Source organism: Vulpes lagopus, chromosome 11 (assembly GCF_018345385.1).
Source record: "Vulpes lagopus strain Blue_001 chromosome 11, ASM1834538v1, whole genome shotgun sequence".
NCBI classification, from domain to species: Eukaryota; Metazoa; Chordata; class Mammalia; order Carnivora; family Canidae; genus Vulpes; species Vulpes lagopus.
In genome coordinates this window covers 64,885,021-64,904,874 of record NC_054834.1, presented here as the reverse complement: position 1 = coordinate 64,904,874, position 19,854 = coordinate 64,885,021, and the positions used below count along the sequence as shown (strand labels likewise).

Here is a 19,854-nt window from a genome sequence, read left to right as displayed (position 1 = left end):
ATCCAAGCTGGAGCCTAAGCTGACCTGGTCATAGGAAGCTCTTGATGCCCATAGTCCTAAAGACAGGTGATGTCTGAGTCCCTGTGATCACAGGTCCTGGTGTGACAAAATTCCACTGAAGTGACCAGGCCATAGCAAAGATGACTCAACTGGGGAGTGACCATGTTAAAGCCCATAATGTACTGAGTACTGACCAGGCAGGGTTTTATCCACACTTGGCTCCTCACAGCCTCTCCTGGCCCACCTACAACAGACAGCACAGCAATCTGGCAGATTCTGGAAGGTTCTCAGTGCTTCCATTTATTTTGTATCTCAACTTTAAGAGTCTTCTCCTTGATTACCATGCCAATTTTATATGACAAGAATAGGAAAAACAAAGTCATATCCAGATTTTCAAAAGACAAGGTAAATATTACTTCTCAGCCAAATGTGAAGTAAAGACAAGGATGGTAATGATCCAGTCCCATCTCTGCTGGAAGAGGAAAGCAGATTAGGGAAAGAACATAGGTCAGTTGGGGGAAGGGACATGATGAGTAGAGGTGGGCCAATTTCCCCACCTGCTCACATTATGCTAATAGGAACAGAGTCACTTTCCGACACCATTAGCAGATAGAGATATCCGGGGCTCTTGAAGTCAAAAAAGTGGGAGTGTGAACAAATCTTGCATCACTCAGAGCCCCATAAGGCAGCTGGCTTGCTCTGTGAAAGAAAATAGTCATGAACAAATTCAGGTCAATCATGTTAAGTGCTGACATCTCCTCATGCTTAAAATGTTCCACTCAAGGAATCCTCATAACCCAGTCATGTCCCCTCTGCCCCAACCACTCCCCTTGGCTTCAGGCCCTCCAGGGTCTCACCATTAGGAGCTATGACAGACATCTGAGAGTCCTGAGCACTGTCATTGCCTACGGTAGAACAACAGGATGTGGTCAAAACCCATAAGAGATGAGACTAAAGGAGGAGCTATATAGGGTGGCTGAGTTCTCCCATGGGGTCCTGTCTATACTATCCCAGGGTCTCAAGGATCACTCCATCCATACTTATTTTTAGCCTGTGAGTAGCTCCCTCCTTTTCTGCCTGTGGGAAGAAAATATGTCAGAAGCTAAGGAGAAGGCTGGGCTATGGTATCCAAAGGAATACCCTAGTCCTGTACCAAAATGGAGTTTCCAGGATTGTTAACTGAAGACTCACGGCTGTATCAGAAACCACAGAGAAAGTATATGTAGGGGCACTGGGCCAACTGTCTTCCCAGAGGTCTGTCTGTATCAGGGAATTCCCCCTACCTTCAGCTGCTAGGGCTCAGGTCCCCAACGCCAGAATAGAAAGGTGAAAAATCTGTCCTTCATTTGCACAAGTCTTTACTAAGGAGTGAATGTTAGCAGCTGGCTAGCACATGTATGTGGATGGTACCTCTTTTTCTGTCTCTTTTAAAAAGATTTTATTTATGTATTCATGAAAGACACACACAGAGAGGCAGAGACATATGCAGAGAGAGAAGCAGGCTCTGTGCTGAACAGGGAGCCTGATGTAGGACTTGATCCCAAGACTCCGGGATCGTGACCTGTGCCAAAGGCAGACGCTCAACCACTGAGTCACCCAGCTACTCCAGATGGTACTTCTTATTAACAAGACAGGATAAACTTCTACTTTGGGCTTGAAACCTCCCAGTAGGACAGGAAAACTCAGATTCCCCCCACTCCCTTCTCTACCTGAGTGTTTCTTCCTCCACATCACAACTCCAACCAGCATAGCTCCAGTGATCACAAGGAGAACCAGGCCAGCAATGATGCTCATGATGGGGATGGTGAACTGAGGAGGTGGCTCTGGAAAGAGAAGGGAAGGCGAGGGGCCCAGACCTCAGGTTTGAGTCATGACCTCACAGTTGTTCTCTGAGAAGAGTGTCTACCCCAAACCCCTCCTTACCCCATCTCAAGGTGATGGGCTTGGGCAGGCTCTTGTGCAGAATATGGCATGTGTATCTCTGCTCCTCTCCAGAAGGCACCACTACAGCTGCCCACTTCTGGAAGGTCCCATCTCCTCCAGGCCTGGTCTCCACAAGCTCTGTGTCCTGGGTGTGGTCCTCCCCATCACGCTGCCAGGTCAAGGTGATCTCTGCAGGGTAGAAGCCAAGAGCCCAGCACTTCAGGGTGACCTCATGCTCAGAGATGGGACGGCGGGTCACAGAGGTTTTGGAGGGGTCTGAAGAAGAAGAATCAGAAAATCCACACTTTGGGTTACCTTCATGGGTCATTAAAGCAGCACTTGTGACCATGCTGAGGATGGAGAGGACAATTGGTTTAGAAGGAAAAGGCACAAAACCCTGACACCAGCCTAGACTTGGTTGTCTGGAATAACATTTTAGAATCAGGGAAAGATCCCAGGACGGGAGAGTGTAGGTCTAGAGTGGGGAACACACTAACGGTCTGGACTGCAGCGGAGGGTCAGTGACTCAGAAAACCTGGAGTCAGACCTCCAAAAATGTTCTCCGATGGAGAACAAGGCCTTGAGAAGGAAAGCCATGGTTCACAAGGTGGTTTCCAGGATGGAGGAGAACTCTGATGAGTTATTTCAGGGATGGTCTCCACCTGCCTCCAGGGAGACTGGATTCCTCAATTGTCTTCTAGAGGAAAGCAGCTCTTTTGAGGAATTACTCTGTAGTGGGAATATGAATGTTGAGACGGATCTCTTTCTCCCCACCTGTGGGAGGGGGCAGTATTCTGACACTGGGTCCACTCTCCCTTCCTTGGGGGAAGCCAGCCCCAGCAGAGTGAAGATGGGGAGGCCCCTGGTACCTGCACGCTGCAGCGTCTCCCTCCCATTCTCCAGGTGTTTGCGGAGCCAGTCCAAGCACCTGCCCTCCTGGAAGTTCTTATTGTTCTCAGCTACACCGGCCATCTCCCACTTGCGCAGAGTGATCTGAGCCACCGGGTCCTCCACGATCCAGGAGCTCAGGTCCTCGTTCAGGGTGATGTAATCCAGGCCGTCATAGGCGTTACGCTGGTACCCGCGCAGGAAGCGCCCATCAGGTCCCACGTCGCAGCCTATTATAGTCTGGAAGGTGTGAGACCCTGGCCCCGCCCCACGATGTGTCAGCACGAAAGCCTACAACTGAAAACAGAACCCAGTAGCGTCTCCAGGAGTCTCTTTCCCTTTCGGGGACGGGTGAGTCCCGCAGCCTCGGGGTGGCACTCGGCCCCAGGCGCTCGGGGCTACCTCGGCCCGTGGGCGGAGACCGGGATGGTGACCTGCACCCGCCCCCGTGGCTCACGGGTCCTGCTCTGATTGTGGTAGCCGTGCGCCTCATTCAGCCTCCTTCGGAGCACCTGTGTGCAGGTCCTGGAGTCCAGCGTGCGCTCCTCCCAGTACTCGGGCCCCTCCTGCTCCAGCCACCGCACGAGCGGCTCAGGCCGCCGACTCTCGCGTTCGCTGTCGAACCGCTCGAACGGCGTGTCGTCCACGTAGGCGACTCCCCAGTGGCGGGGCTCCCCGTGGCCGGGCCGGGATACGACGGTGTTCAGAAACCTCAGGGAGTGCGAGCCTGCGGGCGCCAAGGCGCTGAGCCTCCTCCCGGGCGGGGGCCCCGGGGGCTTAGGGGCTGGTCGGTGGGGAAGGGGCCGGGGGCGGGAGGTGAGTGGGGCCCAGGTGTGGGCGAGGCGCGGGCGAGGCGCAGGGGAGGGCCTGGGTCCATCCCGGGTGGAGTAGGGTTTCCTCCCCGCTCCCCGCCTGCGGCGCCTTCTCTGCGGACCCCAGGCTCACCTGCACTGGCCTGGGCCAGGCCCAGGGTCCCCGACAGCAGCAGCAGCAGCAGCAGCAGCAGCAGGAGGAGGATTCGGGGACGCATGACAGGCAGCAACTGAGTTGCAGAGGAGACACTGTCAGCCCCGAGCCGCGGTGAGGTGACGCCGATTGGCTTCTCTAGAAACCCTACAGGCAATGGGAGTGCCACCCGGAGTCGCGTCACGAGTATCCCCGCAGAAGGACCTGAAGCAGGATGTGAGAGGAAGTGAAACCAGCGCATGTGGGGACTCCCCTAGCAGGGCTTCCCCCGCCCCAGACACTGCCTTTGCGCCGACACCCCGAGAGACAGGCCCGGGGATTTGTGACTTTGTCCTTGACCCCTGTTCTCCTGCAGGGAGTGCTCTTGTCGCATGGTCTCACTGCTGCAGTCAGTGATTCTCAAACATTTCGTTGTCAGTCGTACAGATTAGTGAGGACCTCCAAGAAAGATTTTGTGTGTGTGGGTTATGGTTATATCTATCAATATTGCCCGGGACTCCAGGATCACGCCCTGGGTCAAAGGCAGGCGCTAAACCGCTGAGCTACCCAGGGATCCCTCTTCTTCTGTTTTGAATGATAACATTGCTGGATAGGGTATTCTTGGCTGCAGATTTTCCCCATTTAGCATGTTGAATATATCATGCCCCCTCTCCTCTGCCTCACCATGTTTCTCCAGAGAGATGTTGAAAACCTTATTGGTCTTCCCTTGTAGGATAGAGACTTCTTTTGTCTTGCTGCTGTTAGGATTATTCTTTATCTCTATACTTTGCAGATTTAACTACAATATCTTGGTGTTGACTTGCTTTTGTTGATTTAGATGAGAGTTCTCTGTGTCTTCTGAATTTGGTTGACTATTTCCTTCCCTAGATTAGGGAACTTTCAGCTATAATCTCCTAAAATAAAACTTCTGTTCCTTTTTCTCTCTTCTTCTTCCAGGACTCATATGATATGACTGTTTTTACACATGATTGAGTCACTGAATTCCCTGTCTACTCTCATGATCCAGAATTTTTTCTTTCTTTTTTCAGTTTCAGTATTGCTCATAATTGTCTTCTATAGCATTTATTTATTTCTCTGCATCTTCCATTCTTGTAGTCATTACATCCAGTTATTGCATTTTTTATTTCAGCCTGATAGTTTCTTCACTCATCTTTGTAGTAAGGGTCTCTCTGATGTCTTCTCTGTTTTTCTCCAAGCCTAGCTAATATCCTTATGATTGTGCTTTAAAGTCTGCATCAGGCTTATGACTTGTATCTGTTTTGATTATATCCCTGGCCATGACCTTTTCTTGTTCTTTCTTTTGGGATGGAGTCCTCTTTTTTGGCATCTTGACTAAGACTTTGCTTCTTCTCTGTGTTAGGGAAGTCTATTGTGTTTCCCGTCCCTGAGAGTAATGGCTTTATGTAGAAGAGGTCATATAGTGTCCAGGGTCTGGTGCTTCAGAAAATGTCTTTGGTGTGTGCTTCATGTACTCTGACTGTGTTTTGGCTGCTCTGCCACTTAGGTCAATTGTCTGCAAAGATTCTGTTTGCATCCGGAGGAGATCGTTTGGTCTTTGGCCAGAATGCGGTGAGTTTTAACTACGTATGCTCTGGTCTGCTTGTTTAAGGAGACCTGATGCTATTTCCACTAGAAGTGAAGCTTTGAAGAATTCTGTGGTCAGTAGAATGTTTGGTGAATGCAGGGATTTCTGGTGGTCCTCTGGGAAAGGGACCTGTTGCACTAGTCCTTGGGTACACTTGCCCAAGAAAAGCATTACCATCAGGGTACAGTGAAGAGGGACTTGGTATAAGCAGGTTAGGCAGCCAGTTTGGCAATGTGCTGTTTTTTGAAGCTGGTTTATGCTGATGGGTAAGGGAGGAAAATAGCACTAGCAATATCCTTTGTCCCCAGAGAGTAGGGTCCATGCTTGCTGCTCTCAGGAAAGGAGTTTCAGAGGAGCAAATAATTTCCCCTCAAGTGTCCCAGTATTTTTTAGGTCTCTGATTTCACACACTGTCTGCATCTGGGTTACTTGCCTGTCTAGAGCAGTGCAATCCACCTTGGGCTCTAATCCAGACAAGCCTGCTGACATTTAAAACTCTAAACTTCATGATGTGTACAGAAACCCACACTGGTCTTCTGGAGTAGGGTCTCACTGTGTTGTAACCCTTGCATGTTTGACCCAGAAGGACAGTTTTGTTAGAGTGCAGGGGCATGCGATTTAGAGCAAAGCAGCTTAAAGAGCCAGTGACCAGGTAAACCACCCCTAGCAGGTGTCTCTGTTCCTATGCTGATGGGTGGAGAAGGGAAATGGTGCCTTCTGGCTCTTTTGTCCCCAGAGAGGCAATGCTACCTCTCAAAGATGTGCTCCAAAAGGTAAAAACGATGTCTCCGCATGCCCCTTAAGTGATCCTCAGATTGTGCTATCTGCCTGGATTACCGGCCTGTCTCTTTTCCAGGAGTAAGGCAGCAACCTCAGATCTCTCTGTCCTAGCCAAGACCAGGGAACCCAGTCTTTGATCCCCACTGGTTGCAAACACTTACAAAAATCAGCCCCTCTTATTATCCCTACCAATGGCTCCTTGTGTGTAGCCTTGTGTTCTCTACTCTCTCTCACCATTCTCTGCAAATGGGGCTCCCCCCCTTCAGGAACTGGGATCCCTTTCCCCACAAAGCACATCATCATACTTCTTACCTTCCTCCATGTGGCTTCTTGCCTTCCTCTAGTTGTGCAGTTTGTTCTGTCAGTCCTCAGATCAATTTTTGGGTACTCAGAATAATTTGAAGGTTATTTAGTTGTGTTCGATGGACTAGGGAAGCTTAAGGGTCTTCCTACTATGCTGCCAACCTAGCTACTCCAAATTATGATTTTAACCATTTGTAAGTGCATAGATCAGTGGCACTGAGTCATTTTGCATTGTCATATTCCTTAAGTAAGTTAACATGTGTTATGCAAGCACCAGCATCATCCATGTCAAGTGCTTTTTCATCTTCCAAACTGAAATTCCACACTCATCAGACATTACTTCCCCATTCCTTTTCTATGGGCTTTAGGCAGCCACCATTCTGTTTTCTTTCTATCTATGAATTTGTCTATTTTAAGTACCTATGTCTGTGGGATCATACAATATTTGTTTTTTTTTTTTGTGTGTGTGACTGCCTTCTTTCACTTAGCATAGTGAATTGTAGGTTAATGTATATTTTAGCAGGTGTTAGAATTTCCTTCATTTTTTAGGGTAAATACAAAACTGTTGTGTGCATATACCTCACTCTGTTCATACATTTATCTGTCAGTACACATGTTGGCTGCTTTTACCTTCTGGCTATCATGAATTATACTGCCATGAATATGGGCATAGAAGTAACTGTCTGAGTCTGTGATTTCTGTCATTTTATGTATATACCTCAAATTGGAATATGGATCATAAAATAAAGTTTTACTTAATTTCTTAGGAAGCACCATAACATTTTCCATAGCAGCTGTATCATTTTACATTCCCACCAGCAAAACACAGTTGCTCTGATGTGTCCACTGTTCTACATGTGTTACTATTTTTACATTTTGTGATCATAACTGTCCTGTTGGATGTGAAGTGGTGTTGCATCATGGTTTTAAAATACATTTCCCTAAATGATTAGTGACACTGAATATCTTTTCATGTGCTTATAGGGCATTCACATAGCTTCTCTGGAGGAAAGTCTGGTGAGGTCCTTTGCTCATTTTTAATCAGAATGTTTTTTTTTTTTTTTTAAGATTTTATTCATTTGACAGAGAAAGAGCACAAGAGAGCACAAGCTTGGGCAAGGCAGAGGTAAAGGGAAAAGCAGGCTCCCTGCTGAGCAAGAAGCCTGACTTGGGGCTCTTGCTGCAACAAGGACACTGATATCATGAAATGAGACAGAACATAAAGACTCCTAACTCTGGGAAACGAACTAGGGGTGGTGGAAGGGGAGGGGGGCTGGGGGGGGTAGGGGTGACTGGTTGGCGGGCACTGAGGGGGGGCACTTGATGGGATGAGCACTGGGTGTTATTCTGTATGTTGGCAAATTGAACATCAATAAAAAATAAACTTATTATTTAAAAAAATGAAATGAGGCAAAGACAGACACTTAAACTATTGAGCCACCCAGGTACCCCTGGTGTTTTTGCATGTTTTTTTTTTTTTTTTTTTTTTTTTTTTTGAGATGTGGAAGTTCTTTATATATTCTGGATACTAACACTTCATCAAATATATCAATTGCAGATATTTTCTCTCATCTGTAAGATGCCTTTTCTCTCTGCCAATAGTGTCCTGTGACGTGCAAAGTTCTTAAATTTGACAAAGTATAATTTATGCATGTTTTCTTTTCGTGCTCGTGCTTTTGGTGTCCTACTCAAGAAATCATTACCAAATACAAAGTTATTAAGCCTTCTTTCATGTCTTCCTCCACGAATTTCATAGTTCTAGTTGGCAGTTTAGATCTTTGATCTATTTTGAGTCCGTTTTTGTGTATGGTGTATGTTGTTAAGTGTTCAGTTTCATTCCTTCACATGTGGATATCCAGTTTCACAGCACCATTTTTAAATCACCTGTCCTTTCCCAGCAATGCTCTTGTCACCGATCAAGATCATTTGAGCACATAAGCAAAGGTTTTTTCTGGGCTCTGTATTTGATTCCATTGTTATGTCCACCTTTATGCCAATATCACACTGTTTTGATTACCATAGCTTTGTAGTTTTAGAACCAGGAAGTCCTCCAACTTTTTGTCCCCCCCCCCCCCCCCACAAGGTTACCTTGACTGCTTGGAGCGTCTTGAGTTTCCACCTGAATTTTAGGATGGATTTTGGTATTTCTGCAAAAGTTTTTTTGGATTTTGTTAGAGGTTGCATTGAATCTTTAGATTACTTTAGGTAGCGCTGACATCTCAAAAACAACTATATCAGTTGCAGAAAGTCTTTCCATTTATTTATGTCTTCTAGAATATCTTTCAGCAACATCCTGTCATTTTTCACTGTAGAAATGTTGCCTCCTTGTTTAAGGTTATTCTTAAGTATTTTGTTCTAGTTGATGCTGTAGTAAAAGGAATTGTTTTCTTAATCCTCTCTGGGTTGTCATTGGTAGTACAGAGACTCAGCATTTTTTATTTCTTTTGTGAAAACAAGCGAAGAAACAAACAACTTTCAACCCCCCCCCCCTCCCAAAAACACAAATTGGATATAGAAGGACTTTACCTCAACACGATAAAGGCCATATGACAGATCTATAGCTAACATGACACCCAGCAAGGAAAGGTGGAAAGCTTTCCCACTACAATCAGGCACAAGATGAGAGTGCCTAAGCTCACCCTTCCTTTTCAAAATAGCTCTGGAATAAAACTCCCTGAGAAATGTTTAGCCATCAGTGAACTGAGATTATTTTACTTAATTAATTTTTACTACCTGTAACAGTGTTTCTGATGGTAGCCACTTTCTATCCTTTGGATCTCAGCTTAAGTATCACCTTTGAAGAAAGGCCTTCCTTGATCACCTTCTCCATAGTAGAAATCTCCCTGAGCACCCTATTTGCTCTATCATTAACTCTGGTGAAGGATATAATCAGTTTACTAAATTTTCCCCTTATTTACTGTCTGACTCCATTATGAGAATATAAGGTCCACCCAGAAAGGACCTTTTGCATAATTTCCCCCCTATTTCATTAATTCCTCTGTTCCCATTCATAGCAAAGTTCGTAGCAGCCAATAGGATCTCCAAATTAAAGAGATTAATATTAATAGTTATTATGCCTTAATCTGTGAATATATATCTAGAACATCTAATCACACTTCAAGGCAGCAAAAATTGAGTGTTTAATGAAAGGAAAGAAAAACTATCTATGACAAATGGAGAAATACATGATAAATTAATCTCATCTAACACAACATGACAGGGCTGAAATTTTATTCTTGACCAGCAGTAGTCTCACAACAGTTCTAAAGCTATATTTTTTTATTATGTTACAACTTTCTGATGCTAATTATGTGATTTGCCCTATTAGTATCTTTTTAGAGATGTTTTTAAAAGTTTTTGTGGGAAGTCCCAGTGAATTTAATTAAACACAAATCAGTCTTGGATACTTTCCAATTCTAGCACTGAATGAGGAATACGGTTAGAAGGGATAAAATGTCCAATGATCTTTGTTCCTACTGGGGAGAAGATGCTATGCTCCTAGCAACTAATACACATTTTTTAGGAGGATTCAGGTAGGTTTTAAGCATTATCTGAAGAAAAACACAAGAATGTCTCCTAAAATATCAAGTCAGCTTATCTGAGCAAACCAACAGGACAGAATGAAGATGATTAAAGAGATAATGGTATTTTTCTATTTAGAAATTAGTAGGAAAGGGGATCCCTGGGTGGCGCAGCAGTTTGGCGCCTGCCTTTGGCCCAGGGCGCGATCCTGGAAACCCGGGATTGAGTCCCAGGTCGGGCTCCCGGTGCATGGAGCCTGCTTCTCCCTCTGCCTGTGTCTCTGCCTCTCTCTCTATCTCTCTGTGACTATCATAAATAAATAAATAAATAAATAAAAATTAAAAAAAAAAAAGAAATTAGTAGGAAAGAAGTTTCTTGAGAAAAATCTCCCTGGGAAATGGCCAGTTGCTCTCTTTTTATGTGAGGACTTACTTGTCTTTTTGATAAATTATCCTAACGTGACATATTTTTGTTTTTCTGTGTGGAAAGTGGAATTCCTAGGGAATAATCTACAGTGCAAATAAAAGCAAACTTCCAAATAACAGAAGACTCCATGGAGAAAATAGATAGTTGAATGAAATAAAATACACCCCCAAGTACTGCTGAAGTTTTTTGCCCTCTCTTGTTAAACTGAATGGTGGAGGAATTTGAGGTTGCTGTGAATGGGTAAAAAGTGTTCCTTCAGATTATGGACTTGCTTTCTTATGGTAAGACTAACAGTAAATAGTGGAAACCAGGCTTTGCAATTGTATGAGTAGCTTTATTATGTAAAAGTGAAATCACTTTGAGATAAAGCAAGCTTGGATTCAAATTCTAGTTTTATCACTTAAAAATGGGTGACCTTGGGAAAATTTATTTGACGTTCTAGCCTCAGTTTGCTCAAATGTGAAAAGGGGATTATAGTTCCACTTACTGTAATATAAAATGTGATTTGTTAGTTTGTAAGTGAGTGATAGGAATCCACTGTAATTATGAGCAGTGCAGTGATTAGATCAGAATCAGATTTAAAAAGGATCATTTGGGCTGTGTTAGGAAAACAAATTGATGGAGGCCAGAATGAAAGGGAAGAGACACTGCAGATGGTTACTGCAGTGGGTCAGAAATGGAGAGGGGAGGGAAATGATCCAGTTTGTGATATATTTTGAAGGGGGTTAATATAATTTGTTAAAGTTATTGATATATGATATGAGAGCAAGAGAGGTGTGAAGGATACTGTAATATTTCTTGTCAGGTCAATGATGTGGAAAGTGGTACCAATTAGTGAGATGGGAAACCCCCATGTTTATGGAGAAAAATTAAAAAGTTAGTTTTATAAGTACTGAACTGATAATCAAATTGGAAATGTCCAGAGTTGGAGATGTTGCATATTGAAAGTTTAAAAATTAAGGGAGAGACACAACATTGTAATGGTTCCAGATTTCTTGGTCAGGAAAAGTGGGCATATCCAACCACAGATCCTAAGGAAGAGGTTTCAGAAAATCTAGGTCAGCAACCTTCCATTCCCAGTTTCATCCACTCACTTAGAATATGTCAATTATCCGAACTGGGTCTCAGGTATTTCACTTTTGTAAACTGTGCACCTTTTTCATGGAATTCCCATGCCCCTTTTTCTTCTGGTCATTCTCTTTTCCTTTGAAATACAGCTAAAGCATTGCTTCCTCTGGGACACTTTCTTTAATTGCTGTTTGGTTGATAAATTCCTACCGTGTGGCCTTCAGATTGTGTGACTATTTTTATAATGACACTATTTCACTGATTATTATTTTGTATGCTACCACTGAATGCAGGAAACCGTGGCTTGTTCAAATTGGAAATCATAACATCTATGAAACATTTGACACAAATGGTTATCTCTTCCACATTCTTTTAATTGGGTCAATAAAAGCGTGATCTACAATGCACTTAAAGGTTTCCCCCCTTGTTTTGTAGATCACCTGCTTCTAATATGAGAAGTCAGCTCCTATCCAGACTAGATGGAACCAAGAAACAACGTAACTTACTTTGTCCTCTTGGGCCTCACACAGGATCCTAAGGAACAGAAGGTCCTTTGTGTTATGTTCTTGCTCTTCTATATTTTGACAGTGGTGGGCAACTTGCTCATTGTGTTGACGATAGCTCTCAGTAAGACCCTGGGCTCACCTATGTACTTGTTTCTTGCTAACCTATCATTTATGGATGTCACTTATTCCTCTTGCATTTCCCCCAGATTGATTTCAACCTTGTTCTTTGGGGAAAATACCATATCCTTCCATTCTTGTATGACACAGCTATTTACGGAGCACCTTTTTGGTGGATCAGAGGTCTTTCTTCTGCTGGTGATGGCCTATGACCGCTATGTGGCCATCTGTAAGCCTTTGCATTATTTGGTTATCATGAGGCAATGGGTGTGTGTTGTGCTGCTGGTGGTATCCTGGGTTGGAGGTTTTCTGCATTCAGTAATTCAAGTTAGCACCATTTATGGGCTCCCATTTTGTGGTCCCAATGTTGTTGATCATTTCATCTGTGAAATGTACCCTTTACTAGAATTGGTCTGTACTGACACATATGTCATTGGGCTGTTAGTTGTAGCCAATGGAGGGATGATCTGCACTATTGTGTTTGCGTTCTTACTCATCTCTTATGGTGTCATCTTGCACTCTCTAAAGAACCTTAGTCCAGAAGGGAAGCGGAAAGCCCTCCAGACCTGTGGCTCCCACATCACTGTGGTGGTCTTTTTCTTTGTTCCATGTATTTTCATGTATGTAAGACCTGCTAAGACCTTCCCCATTGACAAATCCCTGAGTGTGTTTTTTACAGTCATAACCCCAATGCTGAACCCGTTGATCTACACTTTGCGAAATTCTGAGATGACAAATGCTATGAAGAAGCTCTGGAGGAGAAATGTTATATCTTTTAATAGATAAGTGTATTATCCACCATGAACAGAATTCTTTTACATGGGCCCATTTTCTATGAATGCAGAAATATTCATTTTTTAAAAAAAGATTTTATTTATTTTTTCACAAGAGATACAGAGAGGGGGCAGATACATAGGCAGAGGGAGGAGAAGCAGGTTCCATGCAGGGAGCCCAATGTGGGACTCAATCTAGGACTCTGGGATCATACCCGGAGGCAAAGGCAGATGCTCAACCACTGAGCTGCCCAGGTGTCCCAGAAATATTCTTAAATGATTCTGAGTTCCTTTTTTTTTTTTTTTTAAAGAACTTAATTATAACTAAAGAATGAACTGGATTATTGTGCTATAATTATACTTTCTCTTACTGCTAAAATGTAAGGTCCATAATACCTTGCAGATACTTCATTTAATGGTGTAATGCCTTTATAGCAGGGAATCAACAATATGCAATGAATTAATGAGGAAATATTTATATGATTACAACGTTTTAATCAGTTTATATTTTAAAGCTTTTTTCTGATACTTAGCATTATTTTAGTTATATTCTTATAACTTAAGGTAATTATTTTGGAGGTACCTGGCTAGCTCAGTGGATTAATGCATCTGACTCTTGTTTTCTCCTCAGGTCATGATTTCAGGGTCATGGGATAGAGCCCTGGATCAGGCTCCCTGCTTAGTGTGGAGTCAGTTGATCCTCTCCTTTTGCTCCTCCCCCAACTCTCTTTTTTCTCAAATAAAGACATAAAAAAATCTTAAAATAATAAGGTAATTCCCTTTATTATATTATCTGTAATTCTTAATGATGTTTATAGACTGTTTATTAAATTTCTGTTCTTAGTTATAAAATAAAAAGTGTAACACTTGTTTTTATAAGAAAGATTGAAGTGTAATGGATAATAATAAATAAATGCAAAGCTTATACAATGGGATAAAATGTTGAATAAATTACCTACTTATCTCTCAGCATGGTCTCTATTCCTCTTCCTTTAGCTAGCTTTTAATCTCTTGAAGACTCTGGAGGTGACAACTTTACAAATGCACTTGGATTTAAATATATGTATGTGAATTTTTCTCATGTATCTAAATGCTTGCTTTTATTATGCAACTTCTTTTTTTAAAAAAAATAAAGTTTTAGTGTGCCTGGGTGGCTTTGGTAGCCTGCATTTGGCTCAGGTCATGATCCCAGAGTCATGAGATCCAGCCTTGTATCAGGCTCCTTGTTCAATGGGGAGTTTACTTCTTCCTCTTTATCTACCTCTCCCCACTGCTCGTGCTCTCTCTTCCTCGCTTTCTCTTAACTCAAATAAATAAATAATATTTTAAAATAAAAAGTAAAATAAAATAAACTTTTAAGTTAGGATAATTTAATTTTTAATTTTTTAGTTGAAGCATAATTGTCATACAATATTACATCAGTTTTAGATATACAACACAGACAACAATAATGTAAGTTAAGGGATGCTCATTGTGATAAGTGTAGTTTTGATATGTTACCATACAAAGTTGTCACATCATTTTTGACTGTATTCCCTATGCTGTCCTTTTCATTCTTGTGACATATTTATTTTATCACTGAAACTTTGTTCCTTTCATCTCCTTCACATATTATGCCTATCCGTCCATCCTCCTCTGCTCTGGCAACCACCAATCTGTTCTCTAAATGTATGAGTCTGTTTCTGGTTTTTGTTTATTTACTTGTTTGGTTTTTAAAAATTACACATAAAAGTGTTGTAACATCTTGAGGATATTCAATACCAGTCCTTAGAGATCTCTTAGTGCTCCATATTACTTACTTATATATGCTAAAAGAAATGTATCCATTTCTGTTCCTGTTATTACTAACCTTTTTCTATGACAAAAAATTTTGCAATAATTATATGTTTGTGATAATGTGTAAGTATGAGTTCCTAGGAGTGGAATTGTTGAGATATGTATTTGAATTAATAATTAAATGTCAATATTTATTGTTCTTGCCAAATTGTCAACCTTGAGATTTTACCAGTAGCTACACTTCTACTTATAGTCTGTGAGAGTATTTGTGTCCACATTCTCAACAAACCATACCTGATAAATATTCAATAAGACAATCAATTATTCAATATAAGACAATCTGATTAAATTGTAATGTTTTTCATATCATTGAGTTTATCTCTTCATGTTTAATATTATTTGTATTCCTTTTTCTGTGAATCATCTATTGATGCTTTTACATACTTCATTCAATCATTGATATTTTACATACTGATTTTTTATGATTGGTTACATTCTAAAGAAATGATCCCTTTTATTATTATTATATATATATATATATATATATATATATATGTATTATCTTTCTGGCTAACAGTATGTTTAATATTTATATAGTATGTAGAATGCTTTTGGCATGTAAAAGGTGTTTTTTTTAATTTAACATGTAATGCTTTTTGCTTTTAAAAAGATCATTCATATAAAAATATTCTTCAACTTTATGTTAGTACTTAAATTTTAAAACATTTTTGAGGTTGTATATCACACATTAAAACTTTTGGTCCATCTGGAATTTATTTAGACACAGGAGTTAAAGAGTATTAGAATTTTAGTTTATTTTCTAAAATTCAGGATTTTAAAAATAGTTTCATGCTTTTTTTTATTCTATTGACTTAAAATCCTAACTATTATATTCTAAACCCTCATACATATTTGGATCTAATTTAGGACTCAATTCTGTTTCATTGATCTCTTTATTTGTGTCCCAGTTGATTTGTAACATGATTGCTTTGATATATCATCTTCTGATATGTGATGAGACTAACAGTCCCTCATTACTATTCTTTCAGTATACACCTAGTCTTGCATATTCTATTTCCAAATCAAGTGTAAAATGAAATAGTAAGTTTATATTTAGATAAGACAGATAAGTTTAACATTAAAATAAGTTTACGGGATCCCTGGGTGGCGCAGCGGTTTGGCGCTGCCTTTGCTCAGGGCGCGATCCTGGAGACCCGCGATCGAATCCCACGTGGGGCTTCCGGTGCATGAAGCCTGCTTCTCCCTCTGCCTATGTCTCTGCTTCTCTCTCTCTCTCTTTCTGTGACTACCATAAAAAAAAAAAGAAATTAAAAAAAAATAAGTTTACAATGAAGGTAAAATAAGTTTATCTTGGTTTAATTGCTAAACCAAAGCCAATTATTATTTTTAGAAGACTCAATTTAAGAATATCAATTTAGGAAGAGTTTAAAGGTTTCCAGTACTGAGAATGTTATCCATGAGTGGTCTTTTCGTTTAACAAATCATCTTTCATGACCTTGGGTACTGCTTCCATTTTCTGCCCATGTGGCGCATCTCTTCTAGATAAGTGCTGTTCTTCATCCATGACGCCTGAAATGCTGGTGCATGACTTATGTCTTTGCTGAGTATCCATGTGGCCATCTGCAAAGCCTTGTAGTATGGAATCATCACAAGTGACAGGGATACAGCTTCGTCTTTCAGGTGGCATGTGCTAGAGGCTTTGTCCTTGTCTCAGAAGAGGACTCAGGTCCTCTTCATAGTGTGGCTGCCTGTATGTGGCTCCAATGTCATAGACCATTTGTGTGTGATGTAAATCCTTGGTTGAAAGTCATTTGCATGGACACTCATACTCTTGGTCTCTTTGTTGCTGTCAACAGTGAGTTCATCAGCTTGTTAAAATTTTCCCTTGGTGAACTCCTAGCTGGTCATCCTATGCTCCCTGAATACCTATTGCTGGGAGGATAGACACAAAGCCATGTCCATCTGTGTCTTTCATGTCACTGTGGTGGTCTTAATATCGTGTCCTGCATACTTAAGTATTTGCATCCGTTCACCACCTTCTCCACTGATCATGGTCTGTGTTTTATACCATGCTAATTCCCTTGTTAAACCTGTGTACTCAGAAACTTGGAGGTGAAAAATGCCATGAGGAAGTTCTGGGGTAAAAATAACTTCAAGAGATATCCATAACTTTAGAAAATAATTTTGTCTTTTAAATGGAAAAGAGAAAAGAAGATAATTTCTGTGGTACTGAGGCTCATGAGCACTATTTGTCCAAATTATGTTTATTTTGATATAAAGCCACTGTGAGGAAAGATCCAGGGAGGAAATTATTTATGACTGTAAATATATCATATTTGATTTATGTGTTGTCAAATTGATCGTCAAAGTTCAATGTACCATGGGAATTAGGGTTCTGGTAAAATGCAAATTGTTGGAATACAGCTCCAAAGATTTTAATTTGCTAGTTTTATTTTGGATGATGTACCTATTTTCTAAACAAGTGTGCGTAAATCCAATGTGCATATACTCTAGCCATTGTGCTGTAGTTTATGTTGTTATCATGCACCTATTAATGAAGTCAACTTAATTTTTAAATGTGTTTTGTAACTTGTAGCAAGACACAAATAACAAAAATTATGGTTTTAACCATTTGTGATTATAAAGTTCAGTGGCACTGAGTCGTTTCATAGTGTCATGATGGTTAATTAAGTTAATTGACATTTGTTATGCAAGTACCAGCACCACTCATCTCAGAGTTTTTTTCATCTTCCAAACTGAAATTCCACACTCATTAAACAATAATTCCCCATTCTCTCTCTGGGCCTTAGACAACCTCCATTCTGTTTTCTTTCTGTCTATGAATTTGTCTGTTTTAAGTACCTATGTCTGTGGAATCATACAATGTTTGTTTTTTTGTGATTGTCTTCTTTCACTTAGCATAGTGAATTGTAGATCAGTGCATATTTTATCAGGTGTCAGAATTTCCTTCATTTTAAGGTGAATAAAAGTCTGTTGTGTGCATATACCTCATTCTATTCATACATTTATTTATTTCCACACATTTTGGCTGCTTCTACTTTCTAGGTATTGTGAATTACACTACCATGAAAATGGGTAAAATAAATTATCTAAGATTGTGATTTCCATTATTTTGTGTTATACCCTAAAATGGAATTGTGGATCATAAAATATTTTCTAACTTAATTTCATAGGAAGTAACAACATTTTCCATGGCAGCTGTATCATTTTACATTCCCATCATCAAAGCACAGTTTTTTTTATTTGTTTACTGTCTTACGTGTGTAACTATTTTTACATTTTGTGATCATAGCTGTCCTGTTGGATGTGAAGTGGTACTGCATCACGATTTTAAGATACAGTTCCCTAAATGATTAGTGACATTGAATATCTTTTCATGTGCTTATACGGCATTCACATATCTTCTTTGGAGAAATGTCTAGTGAGGTCCTTTGCTCATTTTAAACCAGGATGGTGTTTTTTTGCATGTGTTTTTGAGATGTGGAAGTTCTTTATATATTCTGGATACTAACACTTCATCAAATATATCAATTGCAGATATTTTCTCTCATCTGTAAGATGCCTTTTCTCTCTGCCAATAGTGTCCTGTGACGTGCAAAGTTCTTAAATTTGACAAAGTATAATTTATGCATGTTTTCTTTTCGTGCTCGTGCTTTTGGTGTCCTACTCAAGAAATCATTACCAAATACAAAGTTATTAAGCCTTCTTTCATGTCTTCCTCCACGAATTTCATAGTTCTAGTTGGCAGTTTAGATCTTTGATCTATTTTGAGTCCGTTTTTGTGTATGGTGTATGTTGTTAAGTGTTCAGTTTCATTCCTTCACATGTGGATATCCAGTTTCACAGCACCATTTTTAAACCACCTGTCCTTTCCCAGCAATGCTCTTGTCACCGATCAAGATCATTTGAGCACATAAGCAAAGGTTTTTTCTGGGCTCTGTATTTGATTCCATTGTTATGTCCACCTTTATGCCAATATCACACTGTTTTGATTACCATAGCTTTGTAGTTTTAGAACCAGGAAGTCCTCCAACTTTTTGTCCCCCCCCCCCCCCCCCACAAGGTTACCTTGACTGCTTGGAGCGTCTTGAGTTTCCACCTGAATTTTAGGATGGATTTTGGTATTTCTGCAAAAGTTTTTTTGGATTTTGTTAGAGGTTGCATTGAATCTTTAGATTACTTTAGGTAGCGCTGACATCTCAAAAACAACTATATCAGTTGCAGAAAGTCTTTCCATTTATTTATGTCTTCTAGAATATCTTTCAGCAACATCCTGTCATTTTTCACTGTAGAAATGTTGCCTCCTTGTTTAAGGTTATTCTTAAGTACTTTGTTCTAGTTGATGCTGTAGTAAAAGGAATTGTTTTCTTAATCCTCTCTGGGTTGTCATTGGTAGTACAGAGACTCAGCATTTTTTATTTCTTTTGTGAAAACAAGCGAAGAAACAAACAACTTTCAACCCTCCCCCCAAAAAACACAAATTGGATATAGAAGGACTTTACCTCAACACGATAAAGGCCATATGACAGATCTATAGCTAACATGACACCCAGCAAGGAAAGGTGGAAAGCTTTCCCACTACAATCAGGCACAAGATGAGAGTGCCTAAGCTCACCCTTCCTTTTCAAAATAGCTCTGGAATAAAACTCCCTGAGAAATGTTTAGCCATCAGTGAACTGAGATTATTTTACCTAATTAATTTTTACTACCTGTAACAGTGTTTCTGATGGTAGCCACTTTCTATCCTTTGGATCTCAGCTTAAGTATCACCTTTGAAGAAAGGCCTTCCTTGATCACCTTCTCCATAGTAGAAATCTCCCTGAGCACCCTATTTGCTCTATCATTAACTCTGATGAAGGATATAATTAGTTTACTAAATTTTCCCCTTATTTACTGTCTGACACTACTTTGAGAATATAGGGTCTGTGCGGAAAGGATATGATTTTTTTTTCTTATTGCTGTATCCTTACTTATAACACATTTCCCGGCATTAAATAGGTGCTCTATATAATAAAAATACTAAAGAATAAAAAAGTACTAAAGAATAAAAACAAAGACAGAAAAAAAAACCCTTGAGTAGTCATTACATTTGAATTTGTGTATATTTAACATATGTGAGCACACTTCTAAGCAGAGTATATTGAATATTAAATAAAATGAAAAAAAATTACTGTAAGTG

The 19,854-nt window shown here is 40.5% G+C and overlaps 2 protein-coding genes across 2 annotated transcripts; one reads left to right on the top strand and one right to left on the bottom strand.

Moving 5' to 3' along the window:
• Window positions 1-279: 279 nt before the first annotated feature.
• On the bottom strand, window positions 280-6,464 carry LOC121471640 (class I histocompatibility antigen, Gogo-OKO alpha chain-like). The gene is made up of 8 exons (XM_041722426.1): window positions 6,455-6,464; window positions 3,757-3,981; window positions 3,269-3,538; window positions 2,793-3,068; window positions 1,924-2,199; window positions 1,710-1,823; window positions 858-905; window positions 280-699 (listed from the first exon to the last, which is right to left on the bottom strand). The coding sequence occupies exons 1-8, from the start codon at window positions 6,462-6,464 to the stop codon at window positions 671-673; spliced, it is 1,248 nt and encodes a 415-aa protein (XP_041578360.1). The 3' UTR covers window positions 280-670.
• A 5,476-nt stretch (window positions 6,465-11,940) lies between these two features.
• On the top strand, window positions 11,941-12,870 carry LOC121472004 (olfactory receptor 4A47-like). The gene has a single exon (XM_041722958.1). It carries the CDS (start codon window positions 11,941-11,943, stop codon window positions 12,868-12,870), a length of 930 nt encoding a protein of 309 aa, XP_041578892.1.
• The last annotated feature ends 6,984 nt before the right edge of the window (window positions 12,871-19,854 follow it).